The 22735-nt window shown below is 41.6% G+C and overlaps 1 protein-coding gene across 8 annotated transcripts in view; it reads right to left on the bottom strand.

The window, feature by feature from the left end:
* Nucleotides 1–22735, bottom strand: part of snap91a (synaptosome associated protein 91a) — a 67018-nt gene that overhangs the window by 27826 nt on the left and 16457 nt on the right. For 7 of the 8 annotated variants that reach the window (XM_047356965.1, XM_047356956.1, XM_047356982.1 and 4 more), the window contains exons 1-5: nucleotides 10538–10642; nucleotides 9789–9882; nucleotides 9193–9304; nucleotides 1596–1702; nucleotides 1473–1514 (exon numbers count right to left, since the gene is read on the bottom strand). In XM_047356965.1, coding sequence (XP_047212921.1) covers nucleotides 1473–1514; nucleotides 1596–1702; nucleotides 9193–9304; nucleotides 9789–9882; nucleotides 10538–10632 — 450 coding nt within the window. In that variant the 5' untranslated portion in view covers nucleotides 10633–10642. Of the gene's footprint in view, nucleotides 1–1472; nucleotides 1515–1595; nucleotides 1703–9192; nucleotides 9305–9788; nucleotides 9883–10537; nucleotides 10643–12924; nucleotides 13001–14913; nucleotides 15057–22735 lie in introns of those variants that run through there. The other variant, XM_047357017.1, reaches the window with a different exon arrangement.

Here is a 22735-nt window from a genome sequence, read left to right as displayed (position 1 = left end):
CTAATTCGCTTTAACTTTTAGTCACATTTACCTAAGAAGATAATCTCTTGTAATGTCTAGCTTAATCAAGAAAACTGAAATTCAGCCTTTGACATTCTGATCAACAGAAAGAAATTAAACATGTTTGTGTTGGCAAGAAATTAAACGTCTTGAGCAGAGATGCAAAAGAAATCAACTATCACGGCAATATGAGAGGATCAGATACTGTAAGTGGTGCACTTTATTGAAGTGAAATCCACAGTGGCACAACCAATTTTTTCTATGGCAAAGATAGACGATCATTATAGTTCAGTCTACCCATTATATATATTATATAATATACCCATTATAATATGTATTTGTTGATTGATCAGTATAAACGCTAAAAAAAGAGATTTTCACCAATCACAAACTGCTACAGATTGTCAGAACAATATTGTGCAACAGTAGGCATCAATGCCTGGAAAAAAAACAAGTCGTGTTTCTGTATAAATTCAAGCAGTAATAAGCTAAACTACTGTGGAACTGTCATATAAATATCTCTTAAATTACCAACAAAATTCGACTTTAGAATTAGAAGTTACATCGCTGCTTTTTTTGCTGTATTGCACCCTGTCTCAATGCCATCTTCAAACGCTGTATAGTCAAAGTTTTCTGAATAGTAGCATGATGCCATGGTGTCCATCTGATTTTTGCTACTTATTTAGCATGCCGTTGATGCAAATCATTCATGCTGCCATTTCTAAAAGAATGCTGTTGAGTTTCCACCGCAGGTCACCGTTTAGATGTCTGAAAAGCAAAATGAAAAATCTGGTTTTCATCCTGGCAACCAGGTATATTTGTGAGGGACCCACAAATCAGGATTCAGAACAAGTCAAAATAATCCTTGTGACACACGCAAACATGGAAACTCCACAGAACAAGCTGAGAGATGCATTTCTTAAACTAAAAAAGTGCTTTGCGGTCCAAGCAGCTGCCTGGTTAACAGCACTACTCGGCATATCACTTTCATCCGGTAAACTCTTCCAGTTTCATGATCCCACTTCATCTGAGTGGCTACTATTTATCTGCTGGGTTTACACTTGCTGTGCATTGTGCGTCAATTCAGTGCTCTCAAAAATCTAGAACCTTCCTAAGCTGTCTGCTCCCAAAAGCTAGCTCTGTGCACTACTCACACTCTCAGCCTGAATGATCAATCTGCATCTCTGGAAGTAAAAAGAGAAGGGGTGGGCAAAAGTACGGTCAACAACAAAAGACCCACAGCTCACTGGTTGGGTGCAGGTGTTTTTTTGGTATTAAGAAGAAGCAACCACTGTGAACAACAGCAGGAGAAAAAAAAAAGGTGGAAGACATTCATATTCATGCAAGACAGTTAAGAAGTCATTAGGAAACAACACTGACATGCAGTGTTAGAGTGTAACCCAAAAACATACATATAAATAAACGTTTATGAAAAATATTTAGAGTTAGAAAGCAAGTTTATTCAGTCTTACCTGAGTGAGCTCGGGTATGTCGTTTTTGTCTATTCCCACTTGCTATAACAGAAAAACCAACACTTAAAAAGGCATTCCCCAAGTGGATAGCGAGGAAGAAACAGAAGGTGGTCCAAAGGATACCTCTGCAATTTTGAAGAACTCGGAAACCCGGGTCATTCGTGTCAGGAATCTCTTGTAGATCTCGAGCCCGTCTTTACACTGGCTCCTCTTCATCTGAAAAAATTTCTCTGGACAAAAGATGTGGAACAATGTTACGCTTAAGACAGGGACATGTTACATGATACACTTTTCAACAAGAGGCCATGTACAATGCAATAAACATATCAGCTTTGATGACTAATGGAAACAGAAGCCAGTCATCTCTGTGCTGAATGATAGCAAATAAGTAATACATCTACAATGTAATAAAAAACAATGAAAAACAACCACCTTAACGTGGTGGATGGGTTTGAGTGCTCGAATGATCCTAAAGGCTATGTTGTCTGGGTCTTAAATGCCCCTGGTAGGGTCTCCCATGGCAAACAGGCTCTAGATGACGGGTCAGACAAAGAGCGGTTCAAGAACCCCTCATGACGAATACGAAATCGAGGCATGTGACGTCGCCCGGTACGGCGAAGACGGGGTCCCACCCTGGAGCCAGGCCTGGGGTCGTTGGAGAGCGCCTGGTGGCTGGGTTGCTCCTTGCGGGACCCGGCCGGGCCAAGCCCGAATGAGAGACGCGAGACCATCCCCCAGTGGGCCCACCACCTGCAGGGGGAACCGTGAGGGACCGGTGCAAAGAGGATTGGGCGGTGGACGAAGGTGGAGACCTCAGCGGCCCGATCCCCGGATGCTTAGGCTGGCTCTAGGGGCGTGGAATGTCACCTTGCTGGTGGGGAAGGAGCCTGAGCTTGTGCGGGAGGTCGAGAGATATCGACTAGAAATAGTCGGGCCCGCCTCCACACACAGCGTGGGCTCTGGAACCCATCTCCTCGAGAGGGGCTGGACTCTCTTCAAGTCTGGAGTGGCCCACGGGGAGAGGTGGCGGGCAGGGGTGGGTTTGCTTGTCGCCCCCCAGCTCAGCCGTCTAGTGTTGGGGTTTACCCCAGTGGATGAGAGGGTCTCATCCCTGCGCCTTCGGGTTGGGGAGAGGTCTCTGACTATCATTTCGGCCTACGGGTCGAGTGGTAGTGCGGAGTACCCGGCCTTCTTGGCGTCCCTGTCGAAGGTGCTGGATAGTGCCCCTCCTGGGGACTCCATTATTCTGCTGGGGGACTTCAACGCTCACATGGGAAACGACAGTGACACCTGGAGAGGCGTGATCGGGAGGAATGGCCTCCCCGATCTGAATCCGAGCGGTGTTTTGTTATTGGACTATGTGCTAGTCATGGATTGTCCATAATGAACACCATGTTCAAACATAAGGGTGTCCATCAGTGCACTTGGCACCAGGACACCCTATGCAGGAGGTCAATGATCGACTTTGTTGTCGAATCATCAGACCTTCGGGTGCATGTTTTGGACACTCGGGTGAAGAGAGGGGCTGAGCTGTCCACTGATCACCACCTGGTGGTGAGTTGGATCCACTGGGGGAGAAGAAAGCCGGACAGACTTGGCAGGCCCAAACGCATAGTGAGGGTCTGCTGGGAACGCCTGGCAGAGCCCTCGGCCAGGGATGTATTCAACTCCCACCTCCGGGAGAGCTTCGACCAGATCCCGGGGGATGTTGGAGACACAGAGTCCGAGTGGACTATATTCTCTGCATCTATTGTCGATGCTGCCGCCCGTATATGCGGCCATAAAGTCTGCGGTGCCTGTCGCGGCAGCAATCCCTGAACCCGGTGGTGGACACCGGTAGTAAGGGACGCTGTCAAGCTGAAGAAGGAGACCTATTGGCTGTGGTTGGCTTGTGGGACTCCTGAGGCGGCTGACGGGTACCTTGGGGCCAAGCGTGCCGCGGCCCGGGCGGTGGCAGAGGCAAAAACACGGACCTGGGAGGAGTTTGGTGAGGCCATGGAGAAGGACTACCGGTTGGCCCCGAAGCGATTCTGGCAAACCGTAAGGCACCTCAGGAGGGGGAAAGCAGTGCTTCGCCAACACTGTTTACAGTGGGGGTGGGGAGCAGCTGACCTCGACTGGGGACATTATTGGGCAGTGGAAGGAGTACTTCAAAGATCTCTGCAATCCTGCCATCACGCATTCCCTGGTGGGAACAGAGGCTGGTGTCTCGGGTTTGGACTCTTTCATCACCCAGGCTGAAGTCACCGAGGTGGTTAAAAAGCTCCGCGGAGGTAAGGCTTCGGGGGTGGATGAGATCCGCCTTGAGTACCTCAAGTCTTTGGATGTTGTGGGGCTGTCATGGTTGACACATCCCTTCAACATTGCGTGGCAGTCGGGGACAGTGCCTCTGGATTGGCAGAATGGGGTGGTGGTCCCCCTACATAAGAAGGGTGACTGGAGGGTGTGTTCCAACTACAGGGAGATCACACTCCTCAGCCTCCCTGGTAAGGCCTACGCCAGGGTATTGGAGAGGAGAGTCCGGCCGATAGTCGAACCCTGGCTCCAGGAGGAGCAGTGTGGTTTTCGTCCCGGCCGTGGAACACTGGACCAGCTCTATACCCTCTACAGGGTACTCGAGGGTTCATGGGAGTTTGCCGAACCGGTCCACTTGTGTTTTGTGGACCTGGAAAAAGCATTCGACTGTGTCCCTCGTGATGCCCTGTGGGGGGTGCTCCAGGAGTATGGAATCGGGGGCCCTTTATTAGGGGCCATCCGGTCCCTGTACAAGCGGAGCAGGAGTTTGGTTCGCATTGCCGGCACTAAATTGGACCTGGTCCCGGTGCATGTTGGACTCCGGCAGGGCTGCCCTTTGTCACCAGTCCTGTTCATAACTTTTAGGGACAGGATTTCTAGGCACAGCCAAGGGCCGGAGGGCGTCTGGTTTGGGGAACAGAGGATTTCGTCTCTTCTTTTTGCAGATGACGTGGTCCTGCTGGCCCCCTCTAGCCAAGACCTACAGCACGCACTGGGGCGGTTCGCAGCTGAGTGTGAAGCGGCAGAGATGAAAATCAGCTCCTCCAAGTCAGAGGCCATGGTTCTCGACTGGAAAAGGGTGGCTTGTCCTCTTCGGGTTGAAGGGGAGTTCCTGCCTCAAGTGGAGGAGTTTAAGTATCTCGGGGTCTTGTTCACGAGTGAGGGAAGAATGGAGCGGGAGACAACAGACGGATCGGTGCAGCTGCCACGGTAATGGGGGCACTGTGCCGGTCCGTTGTGGTGAAGAGAGAGCTGAGCCGAAAAGCGAAGCTCTCGATTTACCGGTCGGTCTACGTTCCTATCCTCACCTATGGCCATGAACTTTGGGTCATGACCGAAAGATCGAGATCCCGGATACAAGCCGCTGAAATGAGCTTCCTCCGTAGGGTGGCCGGGCACTCCCTTAGAGATAGGGTGAGAAGCTCGGCCATCTGGGAGGGGCTCGGAGTAGAGCCGCTGCTCTTCCACATCGAGAGGAGCCAGTTGAGGTGGCTCGGGCATCTATACCGGATGCCTCCTGGACGCCTTCCTTGGGAGATGTTCCAGGCACGTTCCACCGGGAGGAGGTCCAGGGGATGGCCCAGGACACGCTGGAGGGACTATGTCTCTCAGCTGGCCTGGGAACGCCTTGGGCTCCCCCCGGAGGAGCTGGAGGAGGTGTCTGGGGAGAGGGACGTCTGGGTGTCTCTGCTGAGTCTGCTGCCCCGGCGAACCGGTCCCGGATAAAGCGGAAGACGACGAGACGAGTTGAAAAACAATTAAAGCCAAAAAATATAAAAATCTTTACAGTATAAATAAATCATAATTGGCCTTTCGATTGTTTTTCAAAGATAAGTTTAAAATGCAGTATTTTGACCATTTAAAATGGAAAGATCATTCTATCATTTACAGATACATACATACATTCGCACATACACATACATATATATATATATATATACATATATATATATATATATATATATATATATATACATATATATATGTATATATATATGTATATATATATATACATATATATATACATATATATATATATATATATATATACATATATATATATATATATATATATATATATACAGGGGTTGGACAATGAAACTGAAGCACACCTGGATTTAGACCACAATAATTTATTAGTATGGTGTAGGGCCTCCTTTTGCGGCCAATACAGTGTCAATTCGTCTTGGGAATGACATATACAAGTCCTGCACAGTGGTCAGAGGGATTTTAAGCCATTCTTCTTGCAGGATAGTGGCCAGGTCACTATGTGATACTGGTGGAGGAAAACGTTTCCTGACTCGCTCCTCCAAAACACCCCAAAGTGGCTCAATAATATTTAGATCTGGTGACTGCAGGCCATGGGAGATGTTCAACTTCACTTTCATGTTCATCAAACCAATCTTTCACCAGTCTTGCTGTGTGTATTGGTGCATTGTCATCCTGATACACGGCACCGCCTTCAGGATACAATGTTTGAACCATTGGATGCACATGGTCCTCAAGAATGGTTCGGTAGTCCTTGGCACCCCATCTAGCACAAGTATTGGGCCAAGGGAATGCCATGATATGGCAGCCCAAACCATCACTGATCCACCCCCATGCTTCACTCTGGGCATGCAACAGTCTGGGGGGTACGCTTCTTTGGGGCTTCTCCAAACCGTAACTCTCCCGGATGTGGGGAAAACAGTAAAGGTGGACTCATCAGAGAACAATACATGTTTCACATTGTCCACAGCCCAAGATTTGCGCTCCTTGCACCATTGAAACCGACGTTTGGCATTGGCATGAGTGACCAAAGGTTTGGCTATAGCAGCCGTGTATATTGACCCTGTGGAGCTCCTGATGGACAGTTCTGGTGGAAACAGGAGAGTTGAGGTGCACATTTAATTCTGCCGTGATTTGGGCAGCCGTGGTTTTATGTTTTTTGGATACAATCCGGGTTAGCACCCGAACATCCCTTTCAGAGAGCTTCCTCTTGCGTCCACAGTTAATCCTGTTGGATGTGGTTCATCCTTCTTGGTGGTATGCTGACATTACCCTGGATACCGTGGCTCTTGATACATCACATAGACTTGCTGTCTTGGTCACAGATGCGCCAGCAAACGTGCACCAACAATTTGTCCTCTTTTGAACTCTGGTATGTCACCCATAATGTTGTGTGCATTTCAATATTTTGAGCAAAACTGTGCTCTTACCCTGCTAATTGAACCTTCACACTCTGCTCTTACTGGTGCAATGTGCAATCAATGAAGACTGGCTACCAGGCTGGTCCAATTTAGCCATGAAACCTCCCACACTAAAATGACAGGTGTTTCAGTTTCATTGTCCAACCCCTGTATATATATATATATATATATATATATATATATATATATATATATATATATATATATATAGATATATATATATATATATATATATATATATATATATATATATATATATATATATATATATATAGATATATATATATATATATATATACATATATATATATATATATATGTATATATATATATATGTATATATATATATATGTATATATATATATATATATAGACATATATACATGCATACATAGATACATAAATAAAAAGCTGCATGAAAAGACCTAATGCACCTTATTATTGCCATTATTCTGTATTATTGCTCAAAGTCTATATCAGGCTCCTACTGCTGTTGCTTAGTGCTACTGCTGCCATTTTCATCCTCCCTTATCCTCCTGCTACTCCTCCTCCCCCCAAAGAGGAGTTGTATAGTCTGATGGCATAAGGAACAAAATAATTTTTAAATCTGTTGTAGTACGTTCATTCAGGCCTACAACAGAGCCCGCCTGCCTGATTAGTTTGTCCAGCCTAGATGTATGTGTCATGGACATGATGCCCCACCAGCACACCACGGTGTGAAGTAGGGTGCTGGGGAACACAGACTGATAAAACATCCACATGGAGATTCCTGCAGATATTAAAGGACCGCAGTCTCCTCAGGAAGTACAACCTGCTCTGTCCCTTCCTGTACAGTAGGTCAGTGCTGCAAGTGCAGCCCAGCTTGCTGTCCAGCCAAAGCCAAAGGTATTTGTAGTAGTCAAACACCTTGACTTTGACTCCCTCGATCAGAACTGGTTGTGGCTTTGGTATTGATGTCCTCAGGTGCAAGTGGGCTCCATGTAGCAGGTAGAGGATGGCATCATCCACACCAACACATCATATCAGTATTAACCTCCCTGGACGTGGCCGCAGGAAGAAAATTTATGACAAATCAAAGAGACGGATAATACGAGCGGTAACAAAAGAGCCCAGAAAAACTGAAGAGATTAAAGGTTAACTTCAAGCTCAGGGAACATCAGTGTCAAATCGCACCATCCGACATTGTTTGAGTCAAAGTGGACTTAATGGGAGACGACCAAGGAGAACACCATTGTTGAAAACAAATCATAAAAAAGCCAGACTGGAATTTGACAGATGAGACAAAAATCTAACTTTTTGGCAAGGCACATCAGCTGTATGTTCGCAGACGGAAAAATTAAGAATATGAAGAAAAGAACACTGTCCCTACTGTGAAACATGGAGGAGGCTCTGTTATGTTCTGGGCCTGCTTTGCTGCATCTGGCACAGGGTGTCTTGAATCTGTGCAGGAAATAATGAAATCTCAAGACTATTAAGGGATTCTAGAGAGAAATGTTCTACCCAGTGTCAGAAAGCTTGGTCTCAGTCGCAGGTCATGGGTCTTGCAACAGGATAATGACCCAAAATACACAGCTAAAAACACCCAAGAATGGCTAAGAGGAAAACATTGGACTGTTCTGAAGTGGCCTTCTATGAGCCCTGACCTAAATCCTATTGAGCATCTTTGGAAGGAGCTGAAACATGCCATCTGGAAAAGGCAACCTTCAAACCTGAGACAACTGGAGCAGTTTGCTCATGAGGAGTGGACCAAAATAGCTGCTGAGAGGTGCAAAAGTCTCATTGACAGTTATAGGAATCGTTTGATTGCAGTGATTGCCTCAAAAGGTTGTGCAACAAAATATTAAGTTAAGGGTACGATCATTTTTGTCCAGACCTGAGTTTATTTTTTTAAATAATTCTGTTGAAGCATGTTTGAAAAGCAATGTCTGACTTTCATTTGTTCATTTACATAGAATTTTTATTAGTTATTACCGTTGTCAGATTCAAGTTATTTCTGTGACCATTGTGGGTTTTTCTTTCATTAATCGAGGGGTACCAACAATTTTGTATTGTACGTGTGTATTAGTTTGAAGTGACCTTTTAGGGTCAAACAACATGCAGTGAGAAAACTACCTGTAGAATGACTTAGAGTTTGATCTGTGTGCCTTGAAAAAACATTTTATCAGTTACATCACCAAAAGGCAGGTATACTTTTAGAGCTGAAACACAGATTGATCCTTTATAAAACGTTTAGCCACTGCTATATATTACACAACCACTGCGTGGTTGGCTAATAGTATTCTAGTGACACCAGGATAACAATTCTGGTCAGAACTGGACCAGAAACGCTGATGTCTTCCTGAAAGCTTCCAAAATGTTTCTTTTCTGATTTATAGTTTTTCTCACAAGCATCCATTTGTAACTGTAGTAAACACTTTGAAAGTCTGAATGAATGAGGTATATTAAAACCTTTGAATCTATTAGAGCCAAACTTTTCCAACATTTGAATAAATCTGCTGAAGGAAGTTCTTCCTCACCAAGCAGATTGATGATGCCATCATTGTAGCAGGCATACAACTTGATGAGATCTTTGAAGAGGAGGAGAAAGCAGGCGTTTATCACTCTGTTGTTCAGGTCTTTTGGATGAACCTGAGGACACAAAGAGTAAAATAGCTTTTAATATATCACTACACTTATTTACTTGAAGAAAAACCTCTGAAACTCAGTATTTAATAGCCATAGTCGTGTTTAGATCTTGCAGAATCTTCACAGCAGCACAACGGGCCCAATTCTGTCGGGACTATGGTTTCTTGCCAGAGTTCAGAGAACTAAAACAAAAACAAAAAAACTCCACAGGGCCTATTTACATAGAATACTTGCAAATAATGGCATAGCTGTATAACTAAAAATCCAAGAAAACAAACAAAACCTTATGGTTTTATTAGTAGTTTAATACTGATCATAAGATATTGTGTTAGAGAGGTTGACATGTCATCACATATCCTCATAGATGCTGCTCATGCAACAAATTTGTTTAGCACCGTTGGTGTTTTTCCTGCGTCTGTGTGTGTCCAACAGAGAATTCGGTGACCTCTCAACCAGACATTGTTGCCAGTTATCAAGTGTCACTCACCTCAAAGTCTAACAGCGAGTCGATCTGGCTCTGCAGGATTGGCATTCCTTTCAACAGTTTCTCTACTGACATGGTCCTCATCGCTCCATCAGCTCTGTGAGATATCAAGAAACAAAGCATAAGAACATTACACAGCAACTCTCTGAAACATTTAGATTTTAGAAGAAAAAAAAAGCATTACTCTTTCATTGGCAATTGGGAATGACAGGTTCAGAAAACCACAATAATAAAGCTTACTACACACATATCACACATATCATCCACCTCTAAGTCTCATTTCTATTCTGCTCAGTTTCATAGTCTGTAGTTTTCAGTGCCAGTTTGTTTAGCCATAGAGACCTTGTGTTTACCAGCTAAAGAGCTGTCAGCTTTACAAACATGAGCAGAAACCTTCTCTGTATTCATCTCTCCACTGTGGATAAACCCAGGCACTATTCTTCACACCAAACTAAAATCACATATACATTGCTCTGTGGACTTGTTCAGGGTGTACCCCACCTCCCACCCATAGACTGATGGAAATAGGCACCAGCTCCCCCGTGACCCACTATGGAATAAGCGGTAGAAAATGACTGACTGACTGACTGACATTGCTCTGTGAGAAGCACATTACCTTGATGGATTAAGGGTAAAAGGAAGGAAGAGGATGTTAAACTCTTAATAAAACCAATAAAGTTTGTTAATTGATGGAGTTTTAGCAACAATAATAAAATGATAACCTATTTTAACAGAGAAATAAGCAAGCGTACCCTTTCTTGACTCGTCCAAAGTCAAAAGACATCTGTCTGTAGGCGAAGGCCTTCTCGTTGAGATAGCGGCTGTAACGCCTGATAAACGTGGACATGTCATAGCCTGAGGAGAACACATCCATAATATTAGATGAGCAGTAATCCATATTCCCTTTATAAAGACTGGTGGACATGAGAAATGAAGCTGTTTGTAAATTATTGGATAAGACCTGTGTCAGTGTGGCTTACCCAGGTGACAATAAATACCATTCTGTTAAGACATTAGAGACTTTTTAGAGAAGCAACAGTCAGTGTGTTGTAGAGAAGAGGAGTTGTGATATTTGCACAGGTGAACAGGACCTGCTCTGCATGTGCATGTTTCAGACCCTTATCCTTAAGGGAAACTTTTTTTAAGAAAATGCGTGCCTGTCCTTTTACTTAAAACCTATACTATAAACACTATAACACTTTACTATAAACACAAAGATCCAAGCTTTAGCCCTAAAACTGCAAATGTATAAGTTGTCACTGCCCACCGTGTTTTATAATAACCTGAATGAACATACTCTAATCCACTTCTCAGGTTGCAGGCAGCAGAAAAGAGCAGAGGGAATGAAACAAGCATTGAGGAGTTGTGTTTTTATTCAGACCATTGTACATATTAGTATAGCCGAATTAGCTGTACAGATGCTTAGTTTTAAGTTACATGAAAGTACTCTTTGTCAACTTAGCGCTTAAACAAAATCAGAAATGTATTAGTAGCTTATAGTGGTTGTATAGTTTAAAATGACTACAAATAAAAACTTACTTCCATTGGGAAGCATATCATTTAGTTTCCCACTTTATTTTTTCACAATTTCACATAAACAGGAATTTATTGGTAATCTCAGACATGCAGAAAGTGAACCTAATATATTACGGTATATAGATTTCTTACACATAGAGTGAAACATTTCAAGTCTTCTTGCAATCTTGATGGTTTAGGCTTACAGGTTATAAAAATGCCAAATTCAGTGTCTCAGAAAAGTTGAATATTACATAAGGTCAATACGAATGGATATTTTAAGCAGAAATGTCAGGTTTCTAAAAACTATGTTCATTTCTATGCACTCAATACTTTGTTGGGCCTCCTTTTGTATGAATTACTGCATCGGTGCAGCGTGGCATAAAGGCCATCAACCTGTGGTTCTGTTGGCGTGTGATGGAAACCCTGGTTGCTTTATTGGCAGCCTTCAGGTCATATGCATTGTTGGGTCTGATGTCTTTCATCTTCTTCTTGATAAAACCCCATAGATACTCTCTGGGGTTCAGGTCAGGCCAGTTTGTGGCCAATCAAGCACAGTAACACCATGGTCATTGGACCAGCTTTTGGTACCTTTGGTAGTGTGGGCAGGTACCAAGTCCTGCAGGAAAATGAGATTAGCATCTCCATTAAGCTTGTCAGCAGAAGAAACCGTTGAATGCTCTAAAATTTCCTGGTAGATGGCTGCATTGACCATGGACTTCAGAAAACCCAATGGACTAACACCAGCAGATGACACCACTGAATCACCCAAATCACCACTGAATGTGGAAACGTCCCAATGGACCTCAAGCAGTGTGGATTCGGTGCCTCTCCTTTGTTCCTCCAGAATCTGGGACATTGATTTCCAAATAAAATATAAACTTTACTGTCATCTGAAAAATGCCTTTGTTCGAACCCCCACTCTGTCTCAGTCATTGTGTCCTTGGGCAAGACACTTCACCCTTCCTGCCTGCTGATGGTGGTCAGAGGGCTCGGTGGTGCCGAATGTATGGCAGCCTCACTTCTGTCAGTCTGCCCCAGGACAGCTGTGACTTCAATGTAGCTCACCACTGTCAGTGTATGAATGTGTGGATGAATGGTTGAATGACTGATTGTAGTGGAAAGCACTTTGGGGACTTGATAAATCGCTACACAAGTTCAGGCCATTTACCACAACTAGAGTGGTAATTTGCCATTTTCTTTTATTTGTAAACTTTCTAACAGCGCTGTCCATTTGTGAGGCTCAGTGAATACATTCTTCAACATGGGGAGAATGAATAAAGGCTTATAATGTACTTTTTGTCTCTGCAGTCAACCAAGCATAAACACATGTGTGACAGCAGGCTGTGAACCCAGTGCTATGGATGATGTCCTAATTTCAATGGCAATTGGTTCATCTTACGGGAGCAGGGTGTATTTGGGGTTGCTAAGGTGTATTTGCTACCTTAACAACTTATAAACTGTTTTTAAATACTTGATTTTATAAGTCAGTCAGAAAAGGACTGAAATCAATAAGAAAATGTTCTGTTCTGTTTGATTTCGCCTCGGAGTAGAGCTGAACTGTTGGACTGTTCCTTTAGAGCTGTGTATAATGTCATAATTGTTTGGATCAGACGCCACACACCATGGGAGCCTGTTTTGTCCAGGAAGTTGCTGAGGTTGAACAGCGTGTTCCTAGATGCCAGGAACTGGAGAAATCTCTGCAGAAAAGGACAAATGCACAATGTTACATAATAAGCCTTTTACTGAATAAACGTTGCATCCTTCTTTCATGTTGTTTAAATCATGGCAGATACATTTCAGAGAAGTCGTTATGCCTGAACATAAAGAGAAAAATAGAATTAAATAGGCAAACATAATGCAAATTTTTTTTTCTATTTAAATAACGATGAAGTTAAGCATTAAACCAATTTGGACACATATTAGGCCAAAAAACTTCAATGTTGTGCAATAAATACTAACAGGCTATCTTTTTTCCACTGGCATTAAACAATGAATAATATCCCATGTTATTGTTTACCAAAGACGGGGGCCATATTAATAGAATTATGAAGCAGACATAGAAAAAAACTCTAAAATGTCAAACACAAACCAAGCTCATTTGTGACATGTATGTTTGTGCCAGGACCTTAGTGTCACATTGGGATCTAGCCAACACGGCACACTCGCCCATGTTCCTGCTGTGATGTATAAACAAGATAACAGCATAAACAAGGTTGTTATCTTTCTGTTGCTACACAGCCTTTGTTTTCTGGAAATCCCTATTTCAGTCAGATAAGTAAAAAATAGGTACATAATGATCAGGTCATCCTAATGTCACTAGTTTTCCTGATGTCCCTTTTATGAATATTCCTTAATCAGTATTTCTCCTACTCATTAATGTAGTTCAGAAAGAGCTGGACCAATATGTAAATATAGTTGAAACGTAAAAGGTTAATAGTCTAATTCTAGTCTAAAATGTGTCTAATCCGCAATGTGGAAAAAATGTCTATGTAAAGATGTCTACTGATTTGGTAGAAAAGTGAAATGTGAAGATTTATCTTTACAATGCAGAAAATCCGCGACCCATCAATATTTTACATCATCGGGAGTCTCTGACAAACTCAGCAAGAAGACGTGTGGCGACATTTTGCAGAGACGATTTTAAACGGTCACCCCTATTTTTATAGGCAGAGCTTGAAAAACTGTTATGTCTTTGTCCACATGATTTTGTTGATGGAATCTGTGCTTTCCAATTAGAATATCACAGTAAGCCTGCAGAGGCTTCCTGTCTGTTTCATGTGACCTGTTCTGCCTGCAGCAGTAACAAACAAGGTCCATGAACATCCCAGTTTGTGGAGGGCTGGTCACTGTTCAGCACCAGGGTATTTCTACATGTGGTGCTGAGCTAAAAACGTGTTACAAATAACTTTTAAAAATACGTTACAATTAACGTGGTTTTATATTTATAGCTGACTGATAAACAAGAATGAAGCAAATACCTTAGGAATTCCAACATCTTACATAGGTGCACTTATCATTTTACTATTAACATGTTCTCATATATGTGGAGTGGGATCCTTTTGATCCGCTATATGCCTTGCACTTCCAGTCTCTCTCATCCCTGTACTGCTTGTCTTTGTCCATCAGCCAACACTTTAAAGCTCAACTAAGTGAATGTAAAGGAGACATGGAGAAAAGACCATCCATACGTCCATCCGTCTGTCCATCCAGTTCTTTACAATTTCAGCTCATTGCAGTTCCCATAAGGGATGCTGTGTCCACCAAAAAGTGGGTGATCTGAGCTTTCAGTTGATTCATTTGTCAAGATTCCTTCTCACAAGTGATAAGACTTATTGTTCTGGTGTACTAAAAACAAAACTATTTAAAGGAACATTGATCTAAACCACACTTAAAATGAATTTTCAGCTCAAGCTTTGTATTAACATTGGATCTTGGTGTTCACAGAACCTCAACTGAACTCACTGAACACAAACATAAATCTTGTATCATGTACAACCAGTGTCCTGCTTTGTTTAAAGCAATTCACAGCCAGTCTAGGTTGGCCAGTTGGCTAAAATGCCAAAAAGTTAATGCCTTCTGAATGCAGCAAACCCACACAATTTGGCCTTACCTCATTACCATGCACCATGAGGTGGTGTGTGGTGATCAGGGCTTTAAAAACCACCACCCAGCTGGCGTTACCCACCCTCTCCATTAGCGTGTCGGCCATCTGGGGGACGTTCACGTTGGAATCCTGGGTGGCCTGGATCAGGTCTGAGAAGCAGAGCAAGGACAGGCATGAGGTCAGGTGATAAACGTCAGCAGGGACACATGCAATGCTGGTGCTGCAGAGTGCGGGACCTTCAATTTAAATAATAGTGCAAACAGTTTGCAGCAATGTGGAAGACAGATGGGTGGAAAGCAAACAGGACTATGGAGAAAAAAAAGATGATATTAAATATCTGCTTTGGTGCAGTTCACAACCACTGTGCATTAAATTAACAGTTTTTCCATTGTGTTCAGGGCCTGCAAAAGGTCCATATGAATGTAATACCATTGCTAAGATTCAGTTGATGGTTGTTTTTTCTAAAATTATTATTATGTTTTTATTTCTGCACAAAACTAAGTTAGCTCCACAAAAACAGATCTAAATGAACTCAACTTCTTATCTGCATTAGGAACCTAAATACAGTTTGTAAGCTGAGATAGTTTGAGTCTTAAGAAGCTGCCATTTTACATTCAACTGAAATGTATTTAGAGGGTCTTTTCACAGTATGCTGCTCTTGCTTATTGTGAGTCACACTGGCTGCTGCTTTTTTTGGTTTCTGCAGCAGAGCACTTCAGCTAGCACAGGCAGCCAGAAAGAGAGTGGAATATTCCACACCAGAAAGACACACAGAGAGAAACACAAAAGAAGAGATGACTGCAATGAGATTTAAACCGTAAGCACTATAGATGATGGCAGATGCACCACCAAATAATGACAAAATAACACATGAACCCTTTGGAATGCATTAATAGGAAAGTAATATTGAAGGAAGCATCTTCCAGATTATGTTTTGATTGTCGCATGCATCTTTGGACAAGTAAAACCCTACTAAGATTTTTGTACTTCTTTCTGTTTTCAAGCTTTTGCAAAATTTTTCACTAAATCGCAAACTGTTGACACAGTTAACTGGCATTACTATAATTCCTTTGACAGAGTAAGACTTATCAAAATGCAAATTGTCAAGAAATTTTATGCAGAGCAGAACTGGTATGCTCAGGCGGCAATGTGCAGTGTGATTGGAACCCATCATAATGACGAAGTAACAATTATCACCCAGAGTCACAAAGCATTTTCATATCTCACTGTTTTGTTCTTATGAACTGGGACAGAGTGAAGCAAACAAACTGTTGTTTTTAACTCAAAGCTCAGACAAAGCAACTCTAATACCCCCATCACGCTAGTGTGTATCTGACTTGTCTTTCAGGAAGATATGCTACCTTAGGTAAATAGTGTCCCAGAATTGCCTTTTTACGCATTCAGAACTGTAAATAATATTTGTCCACTTCCAGGCCCTCACAGAGCCCCAAATATTATCCCCAGAGGGTCAGGTAATCCTTAAATATAGAAACAAAATCTGAACTGCAGTCGTGCAGTTAGTAGCGCTGTTGCCTTGCAGCAACAAGGGTCCTAGGTTCAAATCCAGTCCTGGTAATCCCAGCCTGAAGTTTGCATGTTCTCCCTGTGCATGCGTGGGTTCTCCCCTGGTACTCCCACTGTAAGGTTAACTGATTATTCTAAATGCTAAATTGCCCTTAGATAAAGGTTGTGTGTGTGCATGTTTGTTTGTCCGGTGTGTCTCTGGAGAACCGGAGACACACCGGACCAGAGAACTATCCTTGCCCCTCACCCAATGACAGCTCGAGCTAGACACCAGCTAGGCACCAGCTGATTCTCGGTTTTTTATTTTCCTGTAAAGCACTTTGAATTAACTTGTGTATGAGCGAGTATTTCATTAAATAAAAAAACAAGTAAGGGCCACCGCAAACTAGAGCCATCCCTAAAACCCGTAGCAGATTGTGGAGTAGGCATGAGGCTAGCACAGCTAAATTATAGCCAAAGAAAAAAAGAGATCAACCTGAAAATAAACCAACATATTTAAAGTAAAATTGCTTTAAAGCAAAGAAACAAAGAGAAACAGAATCACAAATTTAAAAAAATGAAAAACCAAAGAAACATAACCCCACAAAACCAAAAGCAAGACAAAAATGATAATAGTCACGACCACTTACAGAACCTCACATAGACTCATGGGGAGAGGACATACAGAGTAAAAACATTGAACAAAGCTAGTTTTTGCTTTTTCATGTGCATGGTTGGTGTCGCATGTACTGCACTTTAATGCAACATTATATTCAAACATGTCATTATTACAACCCCAGTTTGTAAATAAAAGGATGCATTTTATGTTCAAAAGCGTTCTAGGAAATATGAAGTGAGCTAAAAGCGCATCGGTTTGTTTTAACCCTTGGTGGGAAAAAAGACCCCACTGGATAACAGCATACAAAGAATGAACTGTTTTATTCTGAAGGCTTATATATTAAAGCTCTGCTGTGTAAAGCTATCCAGTAGTGGTTTATATATGGGCGATATGGCCGCCTGCTCAGGGTGCCCTTACACCAAAAGGTGGCCTAAATGCTCTAAAAAAGAAAAACGTCCTGCCCGTTTTCTGTTGCTTGTTTGTATGTCTTGTTAATGAAGACTGGATTTGACCTCCCCATGTTTTTCACTTTTAAGACACTGTAAAAACAATCTGTGTGTGCTATGGCTTGTTGATGACGCTAAAGTTCTGGGCTTAAGTGTATTCTATAGTTTTTAAAGGAATCTGGGATCTTTGATCAGGTCCAGGGCAAGATCTACCTATGTTAAACCTGAACTAGATTTTCTTACGCTGAACAGTTTCTTTTAAAGCAGGGTCCGGTAAGACCTTTATTCTGTTTTTGAATGGGCAAAAAGAGTACTTTGGAAACTTTTTCAGATTAGGACAAGTATGAAAATCACAAAACACAGATTGGTCTAACCTGGACTGAATAACACCAAAACTAACTCCAGATTCTGTGCATACCATTACATCTGATGTTTTCTTTGTCGATATTAAAACGTGGTTGATCATGTGTAAGTGTGACAAAAATCAAAAACAGTGGACATCTGTAAGTGCATAAACACTTCACAACACTGTAAACACTCTTTGCATAGCCCTGAAAACCTTTATGTGCAGGAGGTCTAGTTTCAATGAAGAGAAAGCTAATTAAAACTAACTTGACCAAAACTAGAAAGTCTAGTGTACTTCCTGCCATCTAAAGCTGGTTTGTGACAGTGTTTGTTTTACTTTATTAAAAAGAAACACATTTTTTTTTTATCCTTTCAGTAAATATTTTACTGTCAGCCACAAACATTGACTCCTGTTTCTAACCGTTGTGTTTGATTTTGCTTTGCGGTGTTGTTTGTCAAGACAAATTGCTTTGTGCTTTTTGTTTGGACACTTTAATTCATCATCACCTGTGTTGCTCTTTTACAGCATCTGAAGTGGTCTTATTGTCATGTTTGGTGTTAAATGACCTTCAGGAAGGAGTTTTACAATGTTTTTCATTGTTTCAGCTGACAGCTCATTTGGTAAAGGCCATGTTTCCAGTCTTTTATCCTTTTCTCAACAGCTTAAATCTTATGTTTCACCACTGTCCCATACACATGACTCTATTAGTGTGTTCTCTGCAACACTGAAGTGAGACCAAGGTTCCCAACACAAACAATACTTGATCACTTTTTCTGGCCTATAATGTATGATTTTATTTCAATCTATCTAAAATCATAAACTCTGACCCTCACCATCAGGAACAGGGACAGAATACGGATTAATTATAATGTTACATTATGCCTTTGACAGGTCGGATGCCTGCTTTGCTTCCTTTATCATGCTTTCATCATGAAGCAATGACGAGTATGTGTTTCCTCTTCAATAGTAGGACAACAGGAGCACTGGCATGCATAAACACAGACACGGATGCACACACAAAGTGTGAAGGATAATCCCTACAGGGCTGATGAGTCAGCAGCCTGTATCATCCTACGCTCTTGATGTCCCTGTCTCTTTCTGTCTGTCTCACTCTCTGCCTGTTTCTCTCTCTGTTCCCTCCTGTAAGAGTCCGGGTTGTTATTGGACTAGGGACAAAATGCAATGCTTCTACATTAAATATTGGCTTAGACAGGTGTGTAGCTAGAATATAATTTTCAGGGGTGGGAAAAGGCTCAATTTAGTGTAAATAGTTTTAACTAAAAACACCATTTTGAAACATGCAACATGAGAAATAGAAACATTAAGATATGTAAAATGATGGGAAAGAAAAACTTGGTTGAAGACTGAATGGCTGAGAAATCCTCATCTACTGATACCCAGTATCCAACCACCCTTATTTCCATTTACGGATGTGCAGCAGCAGTAAAACAGAAAGGCACAGAGGACCTGCTGCGAAGACTGACTGTACACATGCATACGAATCATCACCATGAATAATAATTATCTTATATTTGCATCCTCGGATCAGGATTTAGTTTGCTCCAGCATTGCTCGTATAATAAATAACTTATAATGATTATGTCAATATCCACTGCTCAAAAAACATTAAAGGACCACATTTATTTAGAGTATAATATCAACTCAGTTTAACTTCTGGAATATTGATCTGGTCAGTTGTTAATGAAACTACCAACAGGTGGCGACAATAAGACGACCCAAAAAACAGAAAAGATTTAACAGGTGAAGGCCACATATTTCCCCTCCTCATTTTTTTGACTGCTTTTTAGTAGTTTTGCATTCGACCAGGGTTGACTGCAGGTTGCCTGATAACATATTGTTCAACTTGTGATGCCACCATTCATACTCTGGTTCCAAGCTCCTTGTACATTAAATTGCTTACATACCCATCAGTGTTCACATAGGTAGCTTTTTATTGGTGAGTGTTATTTGAGCAACCACTTGACTGTGCGCTACTAGTGTAACGATACAGCCAGTCTATAAGACGAGACAGTATTGGGCTCATGAGAATTGGACTAAACAAGATTTTAATAGTATTTCTGGAAAAAATATAGATTTTTTTTAAAGATACGTTAAAGGTTTATCAAATCACAAACTATGTTTCAAATAATCTTTATAATAGTTAATTCAGCCCAGGTTTGATCAGTATCCTTTTTTAATTGTATAAAGATTTAGTGAAGTTCAAACTGTTTTAAAGAGTCGCTGTTCAGTGTAGAATTATCCACTTCAGGATTCACCAATAAAACCATTTTAGATTTTGAACTAAGGATGGATACAGGTACCTTTAAAAACAGTGAAATAGTCCTTTAGTTTTTGCATTCAGTTGACTCAAAACAACAAGGTAACAACATTAGAGCTACTTCCTTCTTACTTCCAAAGAAGAGTTCTGAATATACATACCAGGTACCAAGTATAAAGCACTCAACTTCATTTCTGAAACTATTGACAGCTTTTACTGATAAGGTATGTAGATAAGACTTCTAAAGACAGACCTCAGTTACTACTTCCTTTTGTTTTACTAAAGAATATTCTCAATATTTGTAAGTCATTGCAAATGAGCTGAACTGAGTGTGTACTCACTAGGGGTTTAGTGCCAGTTTCATTGGCCTGTTATTCATATTATTGGCACGCAAAGGGTGAATGAATGGCATAAACATTACGCTACAATTCCCAATGAAAAGTATATATCAAAAAGTGAATGTTGACTACATGACAAAAGCTTAAATGCACATTAAAGACAAGTCTTTAATGTGGTCATATCATATTAATTCTGCAAGGGTACACAATAAAAGAATATTATTTTCTAACTTTGAGAGATATGTCTGATTCCTGCTGTAGCTAATGGAAGCGAACCTTATGTGTTTATTTCCTCAAGACGTCTTAGCAAAAGGAACATTTAATTTTGAGGAATACTACTGCAAAAAGTAGAACTAATACAGTGATAGATGTGATGCATGTGCACCCCCAAAAAGCAATGTATTAATGGAGTGCTTCCATTGATCCTTATAGGGCTGATCTGAGCAAATTCAAAATGGGAAGCCTATGAAAGTGTAGAGGATGCCTTATAATGGCATTTGTTTATAAAACGTGCGAACTAAGGCGATATGAGTAGTTTGCTCTCAGATGCTTGCCAAAAAAGCTTATTAAAATTATCTTACAAAGTTTTTTTTCTAGCAAAAAAACCCCTCAAAAGTCAAAGTCAAACCAGAGCAAACTCAAAAGATAAAGCATTATGAATAACAGACAGAAAAGTTACAAAAATCCTCTTGGATCATTAACCCAATAATGTTACATCTCTGGTCTTCTTTGGAATACCTGACTCCCTCCTGTTCACTTTGCGTTCAAACTTCAGTCAAGTTCAGTTCAAACCCTGTAGGCATGGCGGCTGTGAATCTACTATGATCTATTGCTTTGTTGTTGCAGTAGAAACTCAGTTACAGTGATGAAGTTCCAAAAAGCTGTTACAATGAAAAGCAGCCATTTCTTCCCTCAGAGCACAGGAAATACATGCCTGTGGGTATTTACATACATTACTGATGTTATGTTAAGCTCATACATATTAGTCATGTGCTTAAGTCTATTTTTACAGAACCGATGCTAATTTCTAGCAGTTAATGGAATTTTCCAATGCCCGCACTGAGCACTCTGATTTGGCGCTGACCTTTTGTGGAATTACTATAAACATGCTAGGTATGTTGTTATCATTATATTTAAAAAAAACAACTCAGTGTGGTTTTGCATACATGCCTGGTATCTTTCTCTGTGTTTTCTTTGTGTTCCATGTGAAAACTCAGGGAAACTGAGGCTTCACATGGAACCATGCAAGCTTTCTTCTTATCTATCAACCAATCTGTGCAAGAATGTTCAGGGAACGCAAAGACAACTGTGAAGATCAGGGAGGGAGCCTTCCTCCCTCCCTGTTGGATGGAGTAAGGTGGAGTCAGGTTTAGCCTAAACCAGCTCAGTTATGGTTGAGGTGCAAACACACCCTCCATTTCTGCTACCTGTGTGACCCCTTCTCTTTTCCAATGGTTATGATCAGTCTGACAGAGAGAGGTATCCCAATCCTTGTGGTTTTTAGTATAACAATGACCATCAGTGGGACCCTTTGTGGGGTGCCTTGAGACATTATTGTAAATAAGTGCCGTTTAACTAAATAATCTGAACTGAAACTATCTGTGTAGTGATGCTGCTATAGGCGTAGGCTGCTGGAGGACATAATGACCACTTTCGCCCTCTTTGCTACATTTTCACACTACTCTCCAATTTTGCATTATTTGCTGTTTCAACCTTGTTCTCTCTTTTCTCTTCCTAGAAGCTACACCTGGCCTGGCTCTGTGTCTACCTGTGACACCTTTCTGGAGAGGGGAATCGTCCGAGCTTCTGCTGACAACAACTTAATGCTCACCCTCTACCGATGATCCACATGACCCTGTCTTTTAGTGTTTAACCCTTTCTCTCTCCTAGACATGGTGATTGACTGAGCTTTTACTGTGACTAACTCTATGTGCTCTCTTTTCAGAGTAACCTTGAAAACTGGCTCAGAGTTTATCTGTTCTTTCTTTCTAGGTGAAACGACTAAAGGAGCTACATCCATTAACATTTACTTTTCCTTCCCATAGAAAGTACTCCTGGATCAGTGCTTCTTTGTTCTCTTTGTGTCTGCTCTGTTCTCTCAAACCCCCAGTCGGTTGTGGCAGATGGCCGCTCACACTGAGCCTGGTTCTGCTGGAGGTTTCTTCCTGTTAAAAGGGAGTTTTTCCTCTCCACTGTCGCTACATGCATACTCACTATGAGGGATTGCTGCAAAGTCAACGCCAGTGACTGTCCACTGTCTCTACATGCTCATCCGGGAGGAATGAATGCTGCAAGTCA

This window comes from Girardinichthys multiradiatus, chromosome 3 (genome assembly GCF_021462225.1).
Source record: "Girardinichthys multiradiatus isolate DD_20200921_A chromosome 3, DD_fGirMul_XY1, whole genome shotgun sequence".
Taxonomy (NCBI): Eukaryota; Metazoa; Chordata; class Actinopteri; order Cyprinodontiformes; family Goodeidae; genus Girardinichthys; species Girardinichthys multiradiatus.
Note: the sequence above shows the minus strand (reverse complement) of the source record. Positions and strands in the feature narration are given on the sequence as shown.